General features: G+C 40.9%; 1 protein-coding gene across 2 annotated transcripts in view; it reads right to left on the bottom strand.

Annotated features, from left to right (window-relative positions):
* adgra1b (adhesion G protein-coupled receptor A1b) overlaps positions 1–21002 on the bottom strand; it is a 192791-nt gene extending 171789 nt beyond the window's left edge. For both annotated transcript variants that reach the window (XM_082556384.1, XM_082556385.1), the window contains exon 1: positions 20048–21002. In XM_082556384.1, coding sequence (XP_082412510.1) covers positions 20048–20265 — 218 coding nt within the window. In that variant the 5' untranslated portion in view covers positions 20266–21002. The remainder of the gene's footprint in view (positions 1–20047) is intronic.
* Between the last annotated feature and the right edge of the window lie 1142 nt (positions 21003–22144).

The raw sequence follows: 22144 nt of genomic DNA, 5'->3' as shown, positions 1-22144 counted from the left end.
CCAAACTGCTCAGGGTGCAGAGTGTGCACAATGAAAATGTACTTGTGAAGGCACAAACAGACATGCAAACTAGGCATGAACTCACAACAGGAAATAAATATTTGGTCTTTTTGGTCATGAGAATAAACAATTCTATAAAGATTTCTCTCGGTTTTTGGCTGAAAGGTTAAAAAATGATATTTGCACTTGCCATTTTTTGCACTTGCACTGGAGAATTGTCTCATTTAATTGAATAAGTTTGCTTCTGGGTGATATTTGGGGAAAGCACCTCTTTCTGCTCACAGTTGTCTTGGCAGGAAAAGCTAAATTGATGACAGGAAGTCCCCTCTCAGCAAAAGGCCAGGATGGACGCAAACTCGCGTCAGCAAATTTGTGTCAACATCTAAGCTTGTATTTATATTTTGGCCTACCCCAATAGCAAACTTCCAAGGAGATCGTATCTCTATTACTTCCAAAATGACTCTTTTTTTTTTTTGACAGAGAACTAGTGGGAAGATCCGGCGGGACAAAATCCGCAGAGCCAATACAAGAGACAAAGAATGCACAAAAAAGATCGGGTGAGATAATAGACTTTTCACTAAGCCCCTCCATCCAGTTATTGCTGCTATGGCTGTCAAGCGTTCCATTGTTGCACAAAGCACTTTACACACTGATACCACAGGCACATTTATCATTTGAAATTTGCAGTAATTCTTTAAACAGTGATATGACAGCTGATTTCACATGGAAGTAAACAGTAGGCTTCTCATTTCCAGCCAACAAGTGAAAATCTATTTTATCTGCTGTACGAACGACTGTCGTTTGACAGTCCACTGAATTTAGTGTTAGAAGACTGAGGCCAAAGCTGCTCGTCACCCGCATGAAGTCATACTGTCACCAGCTGATGATCAGCGTCAGTATGGAATAAGGAGGAGCATGGGCATGTTTTGCATAGTAGAGATGGTTAACCGTAGTTATATATGACATTTGTGCCAGTACCACTTTTTTCCATCTGCTATGTGCCACTGCTTGTGGGAGGAAGAGCACACCTTGTCGGTGGTACAGAACAGAGCAGCATTAACATGACAGAAAAGACACTGATTGTGTCAGACATGGCAGAGGAGGAGGAGCTGGAATGGAGGTGGGTTGCTAACCTTGCTCAGTAATGTAAATAACATGCCCTATATGAGATTTGCCAATCAGCTGTCAAATATCTGTCTGCACTGAAATCTCACCTGAACTAATTCCTCAATTATCAGTAAAAACGTAATTTAAATGTTACATGCCAAAAACGTCCTGTTTAACTGACTTTTATTTTGTGCTATTTTATTTTTACAAAACTGTTTTGGTTTTTTTTTACATCAAGTGTAGTTATTACTTGAGCCCTGTGTCTACTGTTTTGGGACATGGTGAAATTCAAAGGCTTGCAATTTATGTGGGCTTGGCGAAATCAGTCAATTAGAAAGTGTAGGGCCAAATTAACTCATGGGTTGAAGGGGAAAAAAGTTGTGTGGGTGATCAGCTCAACTAACAATGGGCTAATTTACTAAAAACCTAAATTCACAAATCAAAACAAGCAGACTGGATAATGGACAAGCAGTCTAGTAATCAAAATAAAACAGTCTCCAGTAACAGCAATGGCAATTTAGATCACTGAGAGCCAACTTAATGGTAATTTCGTGTCTTTTTTTAGTGCAAACTTCTCTGTTAGAAATTGCTGAGGGCTGCTTATGTTCTGCATAAATCAGAGGAGCACAGGATTTGTGTAGAAAAAGGGCTGTTACAAACTATCCCATAGTGTAAACCTGAAATCTGCAACAGCTGATCTGTAGGATGTGCAGAATAACACAAAACATAATCTACCATCAAATACTTACCCATCTGTGCGTCGATGAACTTGCTGTTATTGTGTTATGTGCAATAATGCAAGCAATTCTCTCATTTTAGGAAGACGTTTTTATAAAACCCATTAGACATCAGAGATCAGTCTAGAAGTGTATGAGTCCCATTCATTTTTGCATTTTGACAGTCATTTCAATATGGCAATATGTGCATGAAAAAAAATCACGAAAGGTGAAGATTTTATGACGTGCCATTTTCAAATGAAGGAATTTTCTCGATTAATTTTTCAACCATAACTGAATGTTACAAATAACAATTACAGTTCACAATTACAACTACATACAGAAACTGTTAAAAAACGGATAATATGCTCACAGAAAATTACGTTAGTTTTTTTTTACAGTGTAACTTTGAGCTATCCACTATATACAAATTCGTTCTCACTCATTTTGAGTATATCAGCATTCCTAGGGGCGACTATCACAGCCACACCCGGTGCAAAATAACACATGACCTAAAGTTAAATGCATTAAATTTAGTGCAATTTGCAATGAATTGCTTTATCAGACCTTTCTGATTTTCCACTCTAAAACTGAAACTCCTACAAAGACCTGCACAACAAGCCCAGTCACGAAAATACCTGCACCCTGTGCACTTTAATACCAAAAGAGAGTATTTCATTGGTGCAGTAAATTTGTAAATTTGATCCTTTAAGCTGAGTCAGATTAGACAAGATTTATAGACCACCAAATGTGAGTAAGCAAGAGTTTGTATGGATTTCTATTGTTGTTGATCCAAACATCAGTATCCTGCTGCGTTGGTGTCAGTTTGAATTCGTCTTGACAAAAGCTCTCTGCATGCAGGAAATTGCAGCAGATACAAGCCAGCATGGAAGCAGCCGGACATGGTGAGAAACTCCTTGGAAAACCGAGCAGGTCAATATCACAATATTTCACACGGAGAATTACTGAAAGATAACCAAAGAGCTCAAACAGTTTGAAGGGCCAGGTGGAGTTGATTCTGGTATTCCCTGAGCTTTTTCTAAATGCTAGCACTATAAATTGTGCCAAAACTGCTGCGCTTCTTTTCTAAAGCCACATATGAACAATGTGGCAGGGTAAAGGTGGTCGAGCTGAGACACTCACTGCTGTCGCTGTGTTTTCTCCAGTGTCTCCCATTCTGTTCCTACACCTCCCTCTGCGGACGGACGTCCCACTCAGGGACAGGCAGCCACTGTTTGTGCAAACTCAAGCGTGTCCTGTGCTGTGTTATGCTGCATGTATGTGTGTGCGGATTTGTGTGGATGTGCCTGCTTGCCGACCCCTGCATGCCTATCTCAGGCCTCTGCGCAACGTCCAGGAAATCACAGGAAAAACAGAATTGAACATTATGTAAACAGGCCATGACAAACTTGTGGAGGAGCCATCCAACTCTGTATTTACATTATCAATTATGTTCTCTGTGGATAAGCTGCTTTCAGCGAGGAGAAGTGATTCAGTATTGTCTCTGTGGGCTGCAGCAAATGGTCTATGTCATTGCTTACTGTGTTCCAGCGCCAACCACAGCCAGATGTGTATAGTTTATCTAGTAAATGCTGCATTTTCACAAAATTCCCACATGGCATAGGGCATTCATTTGTGTGAATGTTGAGTTTGCGAGCGTAAAATTGGAAGATTGAAGCACTGCAGAAGGTTAAACAGTTGATTAGTTAATTGATAATAAATTTGTGTGACAGTATTTTGATAACTGATACACACTGGAGTCATTTTTCAAATAAAAATGCCAAGGTTTTGATGAGAAATATGAGAACTGAGTACTGTACGAAAGTCTTGAGCCACCCCCATTTTTTTTTTAAGTGGTCCTGAGTAATAGTTCTCAAGACTTTCTGAAGGTCTTTTTTAAGTTTTTGGACATAACCTGGGAATAATTCAAGAATAAAAAGACATCTGATTCAACAGATAAGTAAGTGTTGTGTCTACACGTATCAGACAGGTTTTTAAATGTTTCTTTGGGCACTTATTAGCAGCCTGTTGCAAAAACATATCATTTGTTCCCATTAACACAGTTTAACAGGCATAAAATTGATTTTGTTGTGTGTTGCTTTGTCTTTTCCCAACAAGGTGATTCCCAAAGAGCCATTAGCTGAAAACATATCTCAGCATGGTGTGCAATGAGCTCTTAAAAAAATTGAGGAACATGAACAAGTTGAGGATAAAAAGTGACATACCTGAAAAACTATGTACAGCTTAAGAACGGTATCTAAAAGTCATGTCATTGAGAAGTAAAAAAAAATCCAGCAAAGACCTGACACGGGACCTGAGAGACGTGTCTGGACCTCTAGTTGATCCATCTACTGTTTCTAAGCCTTATTAGAAATAGTCCCAGTGGAAGGATGGCTGCTAAAGAGCCATTATTAAGAACTGGAAACAGGGGTAAAAGGCAAAACTGATGACTGTCACCAGTATGTATGGAGGACGTCAGCAGAGAGGTACGACAGTGCTTGTTTACAGTCATCTGTAAAACAAATTGAAGGCTCTGTCATTGTTTAGAACTGCATTTCATTCCAATGGTGTTTGGGATCTTGTCAAAATGTTAAAAGTGATGCGACTATAAACACAGAAAATTATAGTCTAATCTACCATGTAATAAATAATAATAATAAATGAAAACATTCTGGATTTTTTTTTTATTATGGCTTAATTTTAAACGTGACAATGATTGTAAACACACTGTCTCTGTAAACGCAAACCTGACAGAAAAACACACAGTAGAACACTAATCAATCACATAACTGAGGCAGTTTAGGATCATTCTGATAGAGAACAGAAAAAAGGCAGCTAATATCTAAAAAAGAGCTTTGAATGTCCTTAAAGGAGCCCGGAGAGCTACTTCAAGAAATGACAAGAAAGCTGCCTAATGTCTGGACATGTTTCAATAAATAGCTGCACCTATTTTCTATTTCCTAGCCAAATATAAAGAAAATTCTTCCTTTAAACAGGACCTCTTGCTCTTAATCTCCCTCCACACCACAGCTGGGATATTTCTGTGAGGCCGAACAAAGTCAGTGCTCTAGAAACCAGTCTGGCTGGAGCAAAGACATTCAGCTATATCATTATGGAGGAATAGAAACGAAAATAGCTCCCACGGAAGTAATCCAACACACCGATCATGAGGAGCAAAGGGAGTAAAGATCACAATCTAAACTATGGCAAACATTTAGATCTACTGGCCTCGAGGATTCAAGCCACTTCTCTTCAAACAGCCAAACCCAGTGTTTTTTTAGAAGATCAAGTTACTAGACAGGGCTAACCAAAATAACATATTTCACATCTACTAACATTGACCTTGGATGGAAAATTGCTTTAAGAGCTACCAACAGATGTTCACATGGCCTCTAAATGATGGTGAAGGTCATCTGACTGAGACACAATCTACCGTTCTACTGTTGCAGATCAGTTAGTCAGATTTGTTTGCTTGTGTTTACAGAAGGTTATAAAGTAAGGTGTTATTCTGTGTTATTCTTGTGATTTGACTTAAATATGAAGCAATAAAATGAAGCTTATCTTGTCTTTATCTTTAACAAAAGAGAAAGTTCTGTTTAGTTGAGTTCTTCAGTTGGGGAATTCCAAAAAAGTAAGTTCTTATCATAATCTTTATTATTATCTATTGCATGCAACTATATAGTTTTTCAGATGCCTTAGATGCTCTTCATTCTGATCAGAGTGAATCAGAGAGAAGAGTGCAGTCTTCGCTTGCTTTCCTTTTTTGTGCAAAGTGCCATATTCGCTGGGTTTGCCCTATTTGCTATTGAACAGCACAGCAATATTTCATCTTCTTGTTAGGGCAAAATATTGCATATCTTAAATTTGGAATTAACCTTTAGGAATGTCTTGTTGATTTTAATTATGTGACTTCATAATTTGATAAGTTGTCAGAACCAGCACAACAATAACCTCCGATTACATCACCTCTAGTGTACCACCTTATAAACAGCTCTACACTCTGCACTGATGACTGCAGACGGATTCAGATTGACTGTTTGCAACATATCAGCAAACAGTCTGTGTTCATAAAGTAGATAGTCTGTCAGTCAGGTAATTGCAAACCTTTGAGTCTCAGAGTGACTTCAGTCAGTCTCGCTCAACCTCAGGACAACCAACTGATCACCACAAAAATTCAATTAAAATTTTTTCGTATTCATAAGAAGCGTGACATTCTACTTTAACTTTAGTCTGATTGAGCCATAAAGGCGATTGGAGATCAGAGATTTGAGTTTACACTATTGTAAGCTAAGAATTCAAAAGTTCATTTACCGAATTATATATTAACCAGCAATAATATTTAGATATGAAAAAGGCCACATCACGAGAAATTACTTAATGGAAAAGTTCAATAGAAAAAATAAGCATTTTTTTAAAAGTTAGTTTTTTGTGATAACAGGCATTGCTAAATGCTGAAGCTACGTGACTGGAAGCCTAAGCAGTCTCTAACTATTAGGCTCACCACAGACATAGACATATAGCATCAGTGACTTGTGTTGAGTGAGTGGAGAAAAATGTGAAGAAGCTGAGTGACAAACACATATGCAAGCACAGGGCTCCTACATATGCACACAAATGGATACACTGACTCCCTGATTCGTGCACACACAGAGGCAGGCATACGCTCATAATCTAGCACACAGGGCTGATAAAAGCCTGCCAAGGCTCCTGTGAGACAAATAGAACAGCTAATACGATTCCCACTGGGATCACACATTGCAACAGAAGCAGCACACATCAGGGCTTTAATCACCTTGTTGTACAGTTAGTCAGAAAACGGGGTAAAGACAACATGCTTCTAAGCTGGCCTCCACTGCTCTCTCAAATTTATGGCCCTTTAAGTAACTTTAGTATTTACTCAGCGGCGTATGAAGGAGGCAGGGAGAGCAGCACAAAGAAGTATCCTTGGCAGACACTGTATTTGTCTTTACTTAATATTTTTTGGTAGTAGGTCTGGGTTTTGACACATTCTTGGTTTTTCCATGCTACAGTAGGATTTACAGCGACTGCTCCAGTGGTCATGAACTCTCGATCATTGAATCATTATTGTCTAACGCAGAACTGATCAGACCTGAACCACGTCAACTGCAGTCAGAGAGATTTTCAGGCAGCCAGTGTGAAGGCCAGCTTCTAAGTGATATATCTGTAGCCTCTGAAGAAACCTTGACAATATCATTGGCATTTGCTGGTAACTAGATTGAGTAATGGCTATTTATTAAGAACACTGGCAGTTTCCTTAAAGAGCAGCCACCTCTGTGGCTGTAAAATGAAGCCAACATGGAAGTGGTAAAAACCGCACTTAAGTGGTCACTTGAGACTGGCTCCAAAAGCATGTCACTTCTTATCGACTCTATTGATAAAAATGCCCACCGTAAGAACTTTAACGAACAGGAACAAAAAAGTTTTGGCCTCCATAGTTTCCCCCTTTAACACAACTGTACAGATAGTGACTTATTTATTTATTTATTCATTCATTTACACCCATTTAGATTTTGTTGAGGACCAACGTTAGGTTTTCTTCAGATATGCTGACCACAGATGGTGTACGATGGCTACCGTGACATCACTCACTGGTTTCTGAATTCTCGTTTTCAAGCCTTTATGACATTTGACAAGGTGGGGTGGGGGTGGCCTGAGAAACTGCTTGATAACTGGCCAATGACTTTTGATTGACTGTGGCTAATCTCTCGTTTTAAAATATGGCATGACCAAGATTTGCAAAATAGATTTCCCAGCACCAGCTGAACACATGAACAGGAGTACCACAAACTTTGCAGATCACCTTAGAGACCAACATCCTGGTCTTTATGAAGAATTTTCAACAACACCTAAGTATTAAACAGCAAGAATGTTACTGTTTTACTTCTAGCAGTTACCCCTCATTAGCCAACTGTTGAGCTGTCATTAAAACAGCGGTTAACAAGCTCCTTCTAATAATACAATCATAACAGTTATGTGGGAACTAGGTAGCAAATGGAATTTAACAGGCACAGTCATTAGAGCAGGGGTGGGCAAACTTTTTGATTCGTGGGCCACATTGAGTTCTAACATTTGACAAAGGGGCCGGAACAGGAGTAGATAGATGGCATGCTTTGAAAACATCACCTCATTGGGGGAAAAATACACATCTTGGGATATGGAGAAAACATGTGCTTTAATTTCCAATGAAAATGAAGAAAAGCATTACAATAAAATCTCTGACTTCGAAATGAGCCTTTAAACACTGAAAATCAAATAAATGAATATTTTATTTTAAAGCACTGAAAGTTCTGTTATCCTTCAGGATATCACATCACTCTCCTCCTAACTCTTTTTTTTTTTTTCCAAAAACGGTAGGAGATGCAGATGTACTTGTCCTGTTCCTTTTATTCAATTTGTTTCCCCGGTGCCAAAAGTCAACAACGACCAGTGCAAGGACGAAACAGTTGCAGCAAGTCAGTCTGTGAAGCGTTATAGTTGATCTGCGCGCACTGTTCATTTTAACAACGTGCGTATCACGGAGAGACACACATTTTAATGGGAGCAGTGTTGTTGGTCTCCTTTTTTAGCCAGCGCATCAAAGTCTGGAGTTAGTTTTGTTGTGGCGATTCTCAGGATTGATCTGAGGTGTAGGTCTGTTAACTTGGATCTGTGGCTGGCTTTGTTGATGTTCATGACGCTGAATGTCTGTTCACACACGAAGGTAGAGCCGAACAAAGCCAACATCATCTGCGCTCTTCGCCTTAGATTTGGAAACGCGGCATCATTGAGTGAAGCATAGAAGTCATTTAGTTTCAGAGAGCTGAATTTCTCTTTTAAGGCAGGGTCGGACTGAAGGTTGATGAGTTCGAGCTGAAGCTCCTCTGGAGCTGTTTCGGGGTCTTGTGACAGAGGAAAGGCCACCAATTGAAGTGACTTGTCAATTTTATCGAAATCCAAAAACCGACGGCAGAATTCTCCGTGCAGTGCATCCAGTGACTCACTGTATTTCTTTACTTTTGCTCCGGCCTCTTTCAGCGTGGCTAGTGTAGGAAAATGAGTGAATGACTTGTTCAAAATCTGCCTGGAGAATAAAGCCAGCTTGGATTTGAAGGCTTTCACGTTTGTGTGCATGTCATGCACAAACTGCTCCTTCCCCTGCAGTTTCACATTGAGCTCATTCAAGTGTGAAAATACGTCCGTAGCAAACGCGAAGTCACACATCCAGCTCTTGTTGCTCAGCTCAGGAAATTCATCAGTCTTCCCCTGCCGCTCCAAAAACACGCCAATCTCCTCTTTGAGCTCCCACACTCGTTGAAACACTTTTCCCAAACTCAACCAGCGGACACGGGAGTGATAAAGCAGGTCCTGGTGATCCGCATCAGTTTCCTCCAGGAACGCAATGAACTGACGGTGCTGAAGTCCCCGTGCGCGTATGAAGTTGACAAGTTTCACCACAGGATTCACAACATGATTCAGCTGTAACACCGATTTACATAGAGATTCCTGGTGGATGATGCAGTGGAGGAAAATCACATCCTGGTCAGAGTTTTCATCTTTCACTTTATTCTGGATTCTCCTCAGCAGGCCAACGTTTTTTCCCGTTAAATTTGGAGATCCATCTGTGGTGACGTTAACAAGCTTACTCCAGGGAAGCTTCATGTTTTCGATGGCAGCAGACACTCGTTCAAACAAGTCCTCTCCCCGTGTTTGTCCTTTCAGAGACTCCATTGTCAAAAACTCCTCCGTTATTTCAAAGGTTTCGTTGATTCCTCGGATAAAAATGAGGAGCTGAGCAGTGTCTTTGACATTGTTGCTTTCATCCAGTGCTAAAGAATAAAAAGTGAATGACTTCGCCTTTTTGTTTAATATGCTGGTGATATCTTCATCTATTAGTTCTACACGGCGAGTCACTGTCCGCCGTGATAAACTGATTTTCTCAAATTTGTCTTTGGTCTCCGGGCACAAAATACCTGCTGTCTCTACCATACATTCTTTTAAAAACTCGCCCTCTGACAGTGGTTTGCTGGCCTTTGCTATTTTGAATGAAAGCATAAAACTGGCCTTGGTACTTGACTCTTGAATGGCAGTTTGACGGTGAAAAAAACTTTGCTGAGCCTTCAAATTAGCTGCCAACTTCTCAGCAGCAGATTCCCGTTCTTTTGTTGAGAGCTTGCTAGCATAATTTGCGTGCTTTGTGGCAAAGTGACGGCTAATATTATACTCTTTAAAAACCGCCACAGTTTCTTGGCATATCAGGCAAACAGCAGATGATCGGTGTTCAGTGAAAAAATATTTAGTTGTCCACTCCTTTTTGAACACTCGACATTCTCTGTCCACTTTCCTTTTCTTGGGACCGCTCATCTTCATAGAGGGGCGGTAGGTCACAGGGTAAAGTGCAAACGTGGAGTAATAGGCCTACGCCGCTTCACCTCAACAAAGCCAATATATCTAGAGTGCGCCATCTAGTGAGGAAACATCAGAATTGCAGGGGAAATAAAACATTAACAAGGTTAATTTATTAAATTTTTTTCAAGTTTGGCGGGCCGGATCAAAACGTTTAACGGGCCGCACGTGGCCCCCGGGCCGTAGTTCGCCCATGCCTGCATTAGAGTGTAAAAAGAGTTTTGCTTCCCTTAAAGACCCAAATTGAAGACATCTACCAGCACCTAGGCAGAAATGGTGGCAGCCTGCTTAACCAGCAGCAGGAGTCCTGACAGGGACTAGAAAGAGAGAGCAGATTTCTCCTGTTTTGGCTTCCTGTTAAGTCCAGAATTGAATTCAAAATCCTGCTCCTCACATACAAGGTCTTAAATAATCAGGCCCCATCTTATCTTAATGACCTTGTAGTACCATATCACCCTATTAGAGCACTTCGCTCTCGCTCTGCAGGCCTACTTGTTGCTCCTAGAGTATTTAAAAGTAGAATGGGAGGGAGAGCCTTCAGTTTTCAGGCCCCTCTTCTGTGGAACCAGCTTCCAGTTTGGATTCGGGAGACAGACACTATCTCTACTTTTAAGATTAGGCTTAAAACTTTCCTTTTTGCTAAAGCATATAGTTAGGGCTGGACCAGGTGACCCTGAATCCTCCCTTAGTTATGCTGCAATAGACATAGGCTGCCGGGGGATTCCCATGATGCATTGAGTTTTTCCTTTCCAGTCACCTTTCTCACTCACTATGTATCAATAGACCTCTCTGCATTGAATCATATCTGTTATTAACCTCTGTCTCTCTTCCACAGCATGTCTTTATCCTGTCTTCTTTCTCTCACGCCAACCGGTCGCAGCAGATGGCCCCGCCCCTCCCTGAGCCTGGTTCTGCTGGAGGTTTCTTCCTGTTAAAAGGGAGTTTTTCCTTCCCACTGTCGCCAACGTGCTTGCTCATAGGGGGTCATATGATTGTTGGGTTTTTCTCTGTATCTATGAAGCACCTTGAGGCGACTTTTGTTGTGATTTGGTGCTATATAAATAAAATTGAATTGAATTGAATTGAATTGAATTGAATTGAATTGAATTGAATTGAACCATCAATGAAATATGGTGCCAGGTTCCCAGAAGCACTTGAAATGAACAGGGCTGTTACTGAATACATTTACATGAGCTAAAAGAATAAAGAAGAATAAAAAGCAAAAAGGCAGTGTGGTAGCACAGTGGTTTACACTGTTGTCTCACAGCAAGAAGGTCCTGAGTTCAATTCCACCATCAGACCGGTGTCTTTCTGTGTGGAATTTGCATTTTCTCCCTGTTTTTGCGTGGGTTCCTTTTGGGTACTCCGGCTTCCTCCCACCATCCAAAGACATGCAGCTTGTGGGGATAGGTTAATTGATTAATCTAAATTGCCCATAGGTGTGAATGTGAGCGCAAATGGTTGTCTGTCTCTGTGTGCTAGCCCTGCGACAGACTGGTGACCTGTCCAGGGTGTACCCCGCCTCTCACCCTGTGACAGCTGGGATAGGCTCCAGCGCCCCCCGCGACCCTGAAAAGGAGAAGCGGAAGTGGATGGATTGAAGAAATAAAGAGTATTTTCCTGAGTATTGATATCGAGTTTGAAATTCTAGAATGGTGACGACCTTACCCCCTAATTAGCAGGTAAAATTAGCTTTGAATTGAGCTTTACAGTTTATGAATGTAGCTTGTAAACCACACTCTAATCCAAATATGAGCATTAATCAACTTTTTCTTAATTATTAAAATAGCAGCTAACAAGTTGTGATGTGGGAGCAAGGAAGCAAATGTTAGTTCTGCCTAAAAACCAACAAATTCCTACAATAAGCTCCAACAAACAAACATGGCAGTCCTGACGTCCCTGCAGCTACATCTTCTATATTCTGTTAATGTTTCCAATACGCAGCAGCTCAATGCCCATGTTGTTGTTCTTGAGCACACGGATAACATGAGGAAAGAGGTCCTTGGCAACAGCGAAGATAGAAGTGCTGGGGATCTAAAATATTGCACCCTCTGAAGCTTTGATGACTGATACTGGTAAGTGCACTAAAGCTGAACCTTTTGCTTTTTAAAAATCTTCCATATCAGTGGAGATAAGAATGAGAAAAGCCAGTAGAAAGAGACAGAAAGACCAAGAGATTGGCATGACTCCTCACAGCATGAGATAGTAGATACACCATGTTTTATCAGGGTCATTTTGGTCACATCTCTTTAGATTAACATCCAGCTCTCTGTGGATCTGAATGTCATATCATTTAAGGCGTTTAACACTCGGAATGTCTTGATCCGATGTGTTGTGCACTCACAAGGTTGTTCAATGAGTTAATGCACAGGCGTATATGGACAGGCTATGTGTGCAATGAAATATTCATGCAGAAGTACTCAGAACTCAGAGGAGGGTAGAGCACAAACAGCACCTCGGCAGACGAGAAAAGCCCCCAAGGAATAACAGCAAGGAAGAAAAGAGCTGGAGTGAATATAATGGGGGGTAAAGAATATACAGAATTATATTTATAGCAATACTAAAAAATAAAATGCTCTGACATCCAGTATTTGTTCACAGTGACAACGCAGATCAATATAAACTTCTCAATCCTTTGATCATGCTAATCACAACCTGTCCATCTACAGCGAAGAAGCGCATTAATCTAAAATCCAATTGCTATTTTACAGCCACGCTTCCTCCAATGTTTCCCTGCCAGCACTTTGACTGACATGTTCTTGTAGTGGTTTGGAGGGAGCTACTGCCCTATCCTGATCACTTCCCTCTTGACACCACAAACATCCCTCCTGTCTTTCAACTGAAAGGATGATGATGGTGGCGAAGGTCCACAGAGGAGGATACTACAGATTTGGCTTTAGCCCAAACCAGATGCCCTCATTTTTCTCTCTGGCAAACTGGAGAACAACCAGGCTTTCAAGGAGCTCAGTGTGTGAGAACATGCACCAATTAAGAAGATCAATTTCAGCTGACACTTCTGTAAATCACAAACATTTTATTATAGTTGTGTTTTTTTAATTAAGATATTAAAAACAACATGAAGACAAATAATGCACTACTGCAATTATATTTGTTTATTATCGCTGAACTCTTAACTCTGGAAACTGATTGCAACAAGGACAATACTGGGCTCAACGTGAAAGAAGAAAAAATAAACCATTTACTGTGTGATATGAGATGGATATTTAAAAAGGGATTTTTTTTGGCTGAAATGCCAGCATTTAATGTAACAAGTTGCCTTTTTCCCTGTTTGCAGATGTGGGTGAAAGACAATGACGCACTAAGGATGAAAGCCTGTTTATTTCCCCTTAAATGGTGCCACACTGAAAAGGGAAACGCATTTGTGGATTGAGCAACAGCGTTGAGTATGTGATCTGTGTTCGTGAAAACCTTGTCAAATGTTCCCCGTCTTCTCTGGTGCCTTTTGTTGGATTGGATGACTGAAATCTGAAGGATCGAGACATATTGGCAATTTAACTATTTATTCATTTAACAAACAGATGCCTCTATAGCTCTGGAAGAACCATACAAAGCTTGGAGGATAGAGTTTGGTCCCAGACTGTGGAGATATTGGGTTTGCCAAAACTGCAGAATCGAATTTTGATGTCGTTTAACATTGACGTTGCTTCCAATGATAACAAGCCTTGTTTTTCCAGTGACATCACCATCACAATGCTGCCACCAAAAGCTATGCAGTAATCAACATGTTGATCCAACTGCAGTAGGCAGAATCTGGACTGATCACTGAACATATTTCTCCAAATGTTCAGGTTCCAATGCGCATGGTGCTGACACCAGCGCAAATGGGCCCGACGGTCAAGGGCAGCTGCAGCAGGCCTCTTGACAACCCTTTAAGACCACAGATTGGCTGCGTGCACTCTGTTCTGTATTGTCTGGGTACAGAGCTGTCGGCCATATTGTCCTGCAAACCTTGTCTGCAAATCTGTAGAAGACTGCCTACAGTTCCTAAGTTCTGACAGGGTGAGGAAACAGTCTTCTTGTAGCGTCATCTTCTTGGGACGCCAGCTTCGCAGCCTGTATCTGGCATGTTATAGTCCCCAATTATATGGAATTTGGCCTTCAGTTTGGAGATGATATAAGGGCTCACTAAAAATAATGCTGTAACTTGCTTTTGTGGAACATCAGCCGAAAGTTGACCTATCCAGATCAGTCCAACATGGTGTGTTTGGAGTAGACACCAACTGATGCTATAGCAGGGTCCATGCTCACCAGTGCTGCTATTAAGGCACCAAACCTGACTGCAGTTGAGGTATCAGAAGCTCAAAACAAGAGTTAATAGAAGAATAAGCTGTTTGGCACTGACATTGCTTTTTCATTGGTTTTTCATAGATGTAACCCACAAACTCAATTCTGCTGCTCAACCCACAAACACATTTTTCTTACAGATGTGGCACCATTTAAAGGACAATAAAGAGACTTTTATTTGATTGGCAAACTGACTGAAAATATGACATTCAGAATTTTGCACATATTAATTTAATTTATAAAAGTGTCTTAGAATTTTCTTGAACATTGTTTAAGTTCTGAATTTATTTACTTGAAGTTCATAATAATAAATCCTTTACAGGATTCAGAGTACATAACACCACTGTGGTTAATGAGTTATTTTCATAAGGGGGAAAAAAATCAAAGAAACAAAACAGCATAAAACAAAAAAACTTTATGCTTCGCAAATCAGTCACTGCATAACAGAAGAAAGTTTTTTGGTTTATTTCTATAACATCGGATCAGACTGGGGCTCTGGGTGCATCTTCATCACTTTCTAACATGTAGAAGACAGAAACATTGTTTTGAGGAACATTTGAATGCATTTCATTTCAAAGCCACTCATCTCATAGACTAACACTTTAGGTATTAACATTATATTACAGGTTGAAAACCAACCTGTTGGGTGAACTACATGCTAATTCTAATAAAGCAACAGAGTGTGGATTTCTGATTTTTCATGAGTAGGTGGGCAATATTCTGTCTCTACTACTACTATGTGCTGCAAGCAGTACTGACAGCTTTGTCAACTGTGAAATGTGCTTGAGTATACAAACTGACTCATTGTTAACATGCACTTTGCTTAATTCGCCGTGGAGAAAACATCATGCTCAGACTGTGGAACAAGTATTTTATTCCCCTGAATGAAGAAATACAGTCTGTACAGTAACATGACCGTAAATAATACTGCTCCTTCTTTTATTTATCCTTTGCACACAAGAGTCATACATTTTAGTTGGCTGTTTTGCCATCCTTACCTATGGAACTTTTTTATGCTGTGTTATGGAATATATATTTAAATGATAGTTAAAGCTAATGAATCAGACGGCACAGTTTTTCTCTATATTCAGTCTAATGATGTTGGCCAGTGTCAAATACTGGATCAGGGCAACCCTTGACACCTTAAACCATTCTTTACAACTTTGTTAATGCATTTTTGCCTTTGGAGAGAAGGGGAATATTTTAAACTATTTATTTTGAGCCAGTGACTCCTTCCAGGAGTAGACCCCAACCAGTTTATTAGTGATCTGATATTATTGGGTATTGGCTAACTATTTGTTTATCTAATGTAAACACAACAACCTGCTGTAATCTGTTTATTTTTCGTATGTTGGAATATTTCATTTTTATCTTCCTCCAAACACCCCCATCTGATCACAGCAGATGGCTCCCCCTGCCTGAGGTGGTTCTGCTGCATGGTTCTCCAAGTTTAAAAGGGAGTTTTTCCTTCCCACTGTCACTGTGATTGGAGTAGCTTGATTGTAAGGGTTTTCTCTGTATTATTGTAGAGTATCTACCTTACAATATAAAGCACCTTGAGGTTGTGATTTGATGCTATTTAAATGAAACAGAATTGAATTGAATTGACCAATTATTGGTACTGGTATCAGTCTTAAAAGTCCTTTATTGGTTGGGCTCTAGATCCATGCATACCACTCTAACATGTGTAGAAACTGCAGCCTGACTTGCCTGTTTTGTGCTATGTTAACACACAGGACCACAGGAGAAAGTGTGGTTGTAGAACAGTCAGCTGAAAAATATGTGAAACTCAGTTTAAGCTTCCACACGTTGAGCTACTCTCAGCAGGTAATATATGAGTATTCAGACAATATGCAAATAGTACACGACCCGGGTCAGGCTGCAACAAAGCAACTCAGCAAGAGAGAGAAAAGCAGCAGTACAAACATTGTAATGTTTATTAAAAGTTGTCAATTATGCAAGTGCACTGTATGTGCAGTATGTCTTTGGATGTAGATTCCAGCAGAGCAGAGACTCACAAGCTCACTTACAGTAAGCTGTGAGTGTGGAGTGTGCAAGCACCTCCACATCCCAACTGTTTGCAGTGGTCGCATCTGCTCAGTATCACTCTCATCATCAGTCTCAGCCCTCAGGTGATTTTCTACCAAACACTTGACATCCTCACTTTCCCAGCATCCTCTCTGTCACTCCTTTAAGTACTTTAACTGCTTTTTTTACTCTGAATCTCCCATCTCCCCCTACCACAACCATCCATGCATCTCTTCCACAATCTATTCCTCCTCTTTCTGAGATGAGCGAGGCGTGGTCCTGCTGGACCACTGCCTAAGACAAGTGTCAGCAACGATCTCAGCCGCTACTCTCTGCAGTGAAATGGCGCACCGCTGAAACGATTACACCAGATAGGTCCCAAGGTCAACAGAGCTGTCAGGACAAGCTCTAAACTCTTCAACTCCAACCCCTCCCCGTGGACGATAAGGAAAACAGGCGGAGGTGTTAATCGAGGGCGCTGTGCGGCTCACAGACTTACTGACACGCTCTCTCATACAGTTCATTTTCATCTCTCTCGTTTATGCAAATGTTCTTTCATTTGCTCGTTAAGTTGTTTTTCTTTGGCAGTCGCAGGGCGCCGCATTATTGCAGGGCTTGTTCCTCATAAACATTTTATAGATACAATACTGAAACGCAAAAAGAAAACCAACAAAGCACAATCTGTGCCTCTAATCAGAAGTGGTGCTCGGATCTGGGCTGGTACACTTGAACGTGACAGGTTGTCATTGAGGAAATGGCTCAACAAGGGGTTCATTGTCTATGTAGGTGGTGAGATCAGGAGAAAATAAAGAGAGCATGCCGAAGGACATTTGGGAAATTTGCTGACAGTTTATGGGGTGGGGGGGTGGGTGGGGGTGGGGGGGGGGGGGTTGGTATGTACATGCTTCCCCTGATATATATGTTTATTTGTACAGCACATCTAAACAAAAGAGCACGCAGGGGAGGTCACTTTAGCCTGACAAAGGTCACATTTCCTAACGCAGGAAAACTGCTTCCTGGCCGGTAAGAGCTCTGCTGTAAGATGGAGTTCACCAAGGAATAGTGCTCACACACTACCTCGAATTTCTCAGGGAAACTCGGAAAGAAGGAGACGCTTCGACCTGCGTCGCTGTACTTTGATGCTTACTTACTGTGTACTGTGAAGGTTAACCTTACTTTATCTTTCTGTGTAGACCGCTTAGAAAAAAATCAAACCTCGTTAGTACCTGTGAAACCTTAAAAACGCCTCCACTTTTACTAACGCCGAGGATAAAACAAAGCTTTTTAACCATTCCCCACTTAAAAGAAACAAAAGCAGCTCTGCCTGCGCGGAAACAAACACCACTCCAGATAAACTGCTGTAAGCAAAGTGCTGCCATTAATCAACTATGCTTGTGGTTCAGAATGAGTAGTCGCCTGTAACTTGTCAAGGGCCTTTACATTAAGTATTTGCTTTTACACTCCAAAGGCAGACCTCAAGTTTCCGTGAATAAAGCAGTCTATTAATCTTGCCGTCAATCTGTGCACCTGCAGAGAGAGAAGGGGAGAGGGAGCAGGTGGGGGGGGGGGGGGAAGTTATCAACCCCTCAAGTGTTTGAAGTGCTATTTCATCCACAAGAGAGACACAGATGAATACTAAGAGAGGTTTCTCCAAGATGGTGTGGAAGAGCAAAATCTATGAATGTTTGAATGACTTTCAATACAGTAAAGGTAACGGCACCTCTAAACAGCACCGAGGGTAGGGAGAATGATTTATGCAGATGTGAGCAATGGATGAGGTCTGACTGTCACTAACAGGGGGAAGGTAGATCTCAAAGTGGGTCTAGAAACACACTAAGGAATAGATTTAGATTTTTCAAACTATCATTTGAATCAGTGATCTAGTAATAAGAGCAGGATTTTACAAGGACTAGCTTCTGCTCTCTCCCTTTTGAAATTACAGACAGCATGTAGACAAACAGTGATCACTCTTCATTACAGCATACTAAACACCCCCGTCAGTACAGGAACAGGAAGAGAAGTAAATGCCTCCTGCTCTGCCAATGCATAAGACTGTAATATAAAACTGTCATTCATCAGAGCATAGTTCAGGATGGATTAATTCCCAGTAACCCACCAGAAAACATTCTGAGAATGCTGACAGACTGAGTTGCACCATATGAACAGAATGAATTGCAGAACTTATTGAACCTAGACCATCTCATCTGGACCATTTTTTGTGATGTGGTTTGTGATTGTCATTCCTTCTATTGATATGTGTGTATGTGCAACCCATTTCTTGCATTTCTTTGTACATATTATCTCTCCTTTCTTCACCTGCTGATCTTTTGGGAAATGTGAGACTAACACATTAAAAACTGTTAAAAGGGTTAGAATTGCAAATTAAAATTTTTAATTTAAAAAAAAAATGCTGCTAAATTTTATAATTAATCCATCCAAATAATAGACTGATCATCAGAGTTAACAGTGATCTCATTTCACTTATCGATCAGTCTTTGACCAGTTTTTCCAGTTATAAAATCTCTTTATTATTTAATTAATTATATTAATTATTAATTAGGCCTCATTTCTTTAACCATAAGCAATAAGAGTAAATCAATAAAATAAAATCAGGAAATAATAATATCCTGATTTTATTTTTTTAAACGGAGCAGTGTAAAAAGTTTCTGTATATTTAACAGAAACTTTTTGGCAGCTGGATACCCGTATAAACCGTATAAACCTATAACAGTATCTTACTTTTGGCGCTCCCCATAATACTGTTCTAATCACAGAAATCAGTTACAGTGTGGAAAACAGAATATGATAACAAAGAGATTCTTTAAATTGCAAGTTACTACAAGGTTAATTCAAGGTTTGGCAGATAAAGAAGAATAGTAGGTACACTACATTATACATTATTATTTACTTATTATACGTCATGACTGTGGGGATTACCTCAGCGACTTTGCTAGCACTCTGATTTTGAACTGGAACCAATCTGTTGTGTAAATTTTTTAAAAATCATTTTGTTAGAAGAGTGCTTCGTGGATAAGTTTAGTGACCTTTCAGTGGCATCCTTAATGCAGTGGGGCTGGGTGGGCGGGGGCAGTAATGGTAATAATGTAATAAGGTTGCAGAAAGGCTGGCTGCCAACCACATATTTCACAACATATTTATGGTAACAGTGCAAGGTAACATTATTCTTTGATGTGTACTATTCTTCTGCAACTCGATAAATGACTTACTGGTAAATTATGCCAAAGTTGTTTAACTGTGTGGAATCAATTTATAACACTTAACGCTATTGTTCATGCAGGCAGACGCCCTAACGGGGGCCGGGGACTCCGTAGATGAATTGGAAAATAGAGGAAATAAAATTATCTTTGCACTTTTCCCACACTGTTTTCTTCCTGATAATCCGTTATATGTTGAGTCTCACAAACACACACTACCTCGTGTGTGGGCTTTATATTAGTGACGTGAAAGTCTTGACTGCTCCTACTTACAGCGAAACGGTCCTGTTGGGTAAGAAGCTGGGCTGTAAGGTGTCCATCAGATCCACGTCGTCGCACACAACTTTGATTCGGACCTGCTGCCTGCTCAACTCCTTGGACCTCTCAGCGGAGCAGTGACAGCTGTCAATGATCAGATCCGGGCAGTTTCTATTGCTCAGGCTCGACTTGCACAGCAGGACTATTACGCACAATAAAGTCAGCGCCCTCATTGTGGACTGAGATAACTTAAAATATAAGAAGAAGAAAGGGAAAAAAGGAAAGAAACCCGCTATTTTCAAGTGATGTCGTCCCAGCTTCTGTGACAAACAGGGACCATTTCACATTCACTCCCGTTACAATAAAGTTTCCTCCGTTCCTGAGCCGAAGTCCAGATCCCAAACCCCGCTCGTCACCTGCTGCGCTGTAATGAGCTGAATACTTTCGCTGTTTTATTGCTTTTAAACCAGGAATAAAGTTAAACATCGCGGGTTTTAAATGCTGACATTTCTGAACAACAGTCTTACGAGCCGGCTTCTGTCATGTGCTCTGGAGAAAACTTCCAAAAGTGCGTTTTCAAAGTCAAACTTTTCGGCGACACTACCTTTCGCGCTGGCAGCAGAAATCAAGAAATATTCCCTTCACGATCCATTTAAAGTGCTTCTGTTTAAACCGCTGCATGCAGTGTTGTCATTCTTTGTCATCACGCAGTTTATGCGCCCTTGGACTTGTTGCGCATGTAGTGTCCCGAAAGTCCCTCCCCGTCCAGTCCTTACAGGCGTCGGTGTGGGCTCATAAACGTCTCATTGCTACAAGAGGCCGTTAGATAACGTCCTGAAGACTTTCGGCTTCTCTTTCTTTCGGATTGCGCTTACTGAAAGCAACAGGGGGAAGAAGCCCGTCCTCTCATCTAAATAATAATCAATGAGTGGGATCACAGATGGGCTAAATTAAACAATTTTCTCGTCTTTGCCACCTCAGAGAGTCCCCGGAGGTCCTCTAGACCCATGATTTCTCAAACACAAACATTTACACTGCCTGATGAAAAGTGCTGCTGTTTGTTTTAGTCTCTTCAGTCACTCAGGGACGAAGGAACCGGTTTGTATCCAATTCCCGTGACCTGTACACAAACTGAAAATGAGCCACAGCGCTGGTGAACAGGCGAAACACACATTTTCGGGGGGGAAATGGCTTGAATTGTGATCTTGGGAAACATGGTGTTCTACTATTTTACATGCCCCCTAAACGAAAGTAGAATCTTGTTTTTTTTAACTCATTAGTTTCCATATTGCTCGGCTTTGATTTGCTGCAGTGAGAGGCTGCTGCAGATGTTGGCATTTTACGAGCAGAGGACAGACTTGTAAACCTGGCGTTCATTTCACTGATGGCAATAAATTAAGAATATGAGCTGGAAGGTTGACACAGTAACGGATTGTTGGCCTCATGAAGATGATTAATGAGTAAATACAGAAAAGACTACTTTAAATGTCTTTATGTTTTAGGATTTAGAGGTACTTAAAAGAGAGTGTGAACTGGGGCATTTCTTTGAAATTAGATTAACTTTGATGAGCTGAATTTTAGTTTGTTCGTTTTTTTATTCCATCCAAGATGTCATCTGATTCCTCTTGAGACAGAAAGCAAACAATGTGGACCAATACCTGTCCTATAATGTGCACTTATTCTTATCAAGCAATAGTGACTTTGAACAGCCCACACGATGTATCCAGTGACATCAATCTCGTCTCTTTCTGGGGCATAATCTGTACAGAGGGCTTGGCCCCAGGGGGACAGAAGCTGAGACAGCTGGCTAGTTAGGTTCCCCGGGGCCAGGGTGAGGTGCTTCCCCTGTGTGTTTGTGTGTCCATGTGCATTGCACCCTGGGCCAAAATCCTCCCTCATTATCCACATTGTCTCCGGCACAGGCCCGAGAGCACAAAGGAGGGTTTGAAGCCGCTCCCACTGACCCTGCAAGCAGCCCGTGTTTCCTATTCTTCCGTTTTGACAGGCAAACATGGACTCCCTTTCTCTCCATAAGAGCATGCTATACTGAGAAAGACACAACCTTCCCTTCTCTGTTTATCCACATATGGAGACCCTTGTGCTCCCATGACA

This window comes from Aulonocara stuartgranti (genome assembly GCF_965226115.1).
Source record: "Aulonocara stuartgranti genome assembly, chromosome: 13".
Lineage (NCBI taxonomy): Eukaryota > Metazoa > Chordata > Actinopteri > Cichliformes > Cichlidae > Aulonocara > Aulonocara stuartgranti.
This window is presented reverse-complemented; position numbering and strand designations above follow the sequence as displayed.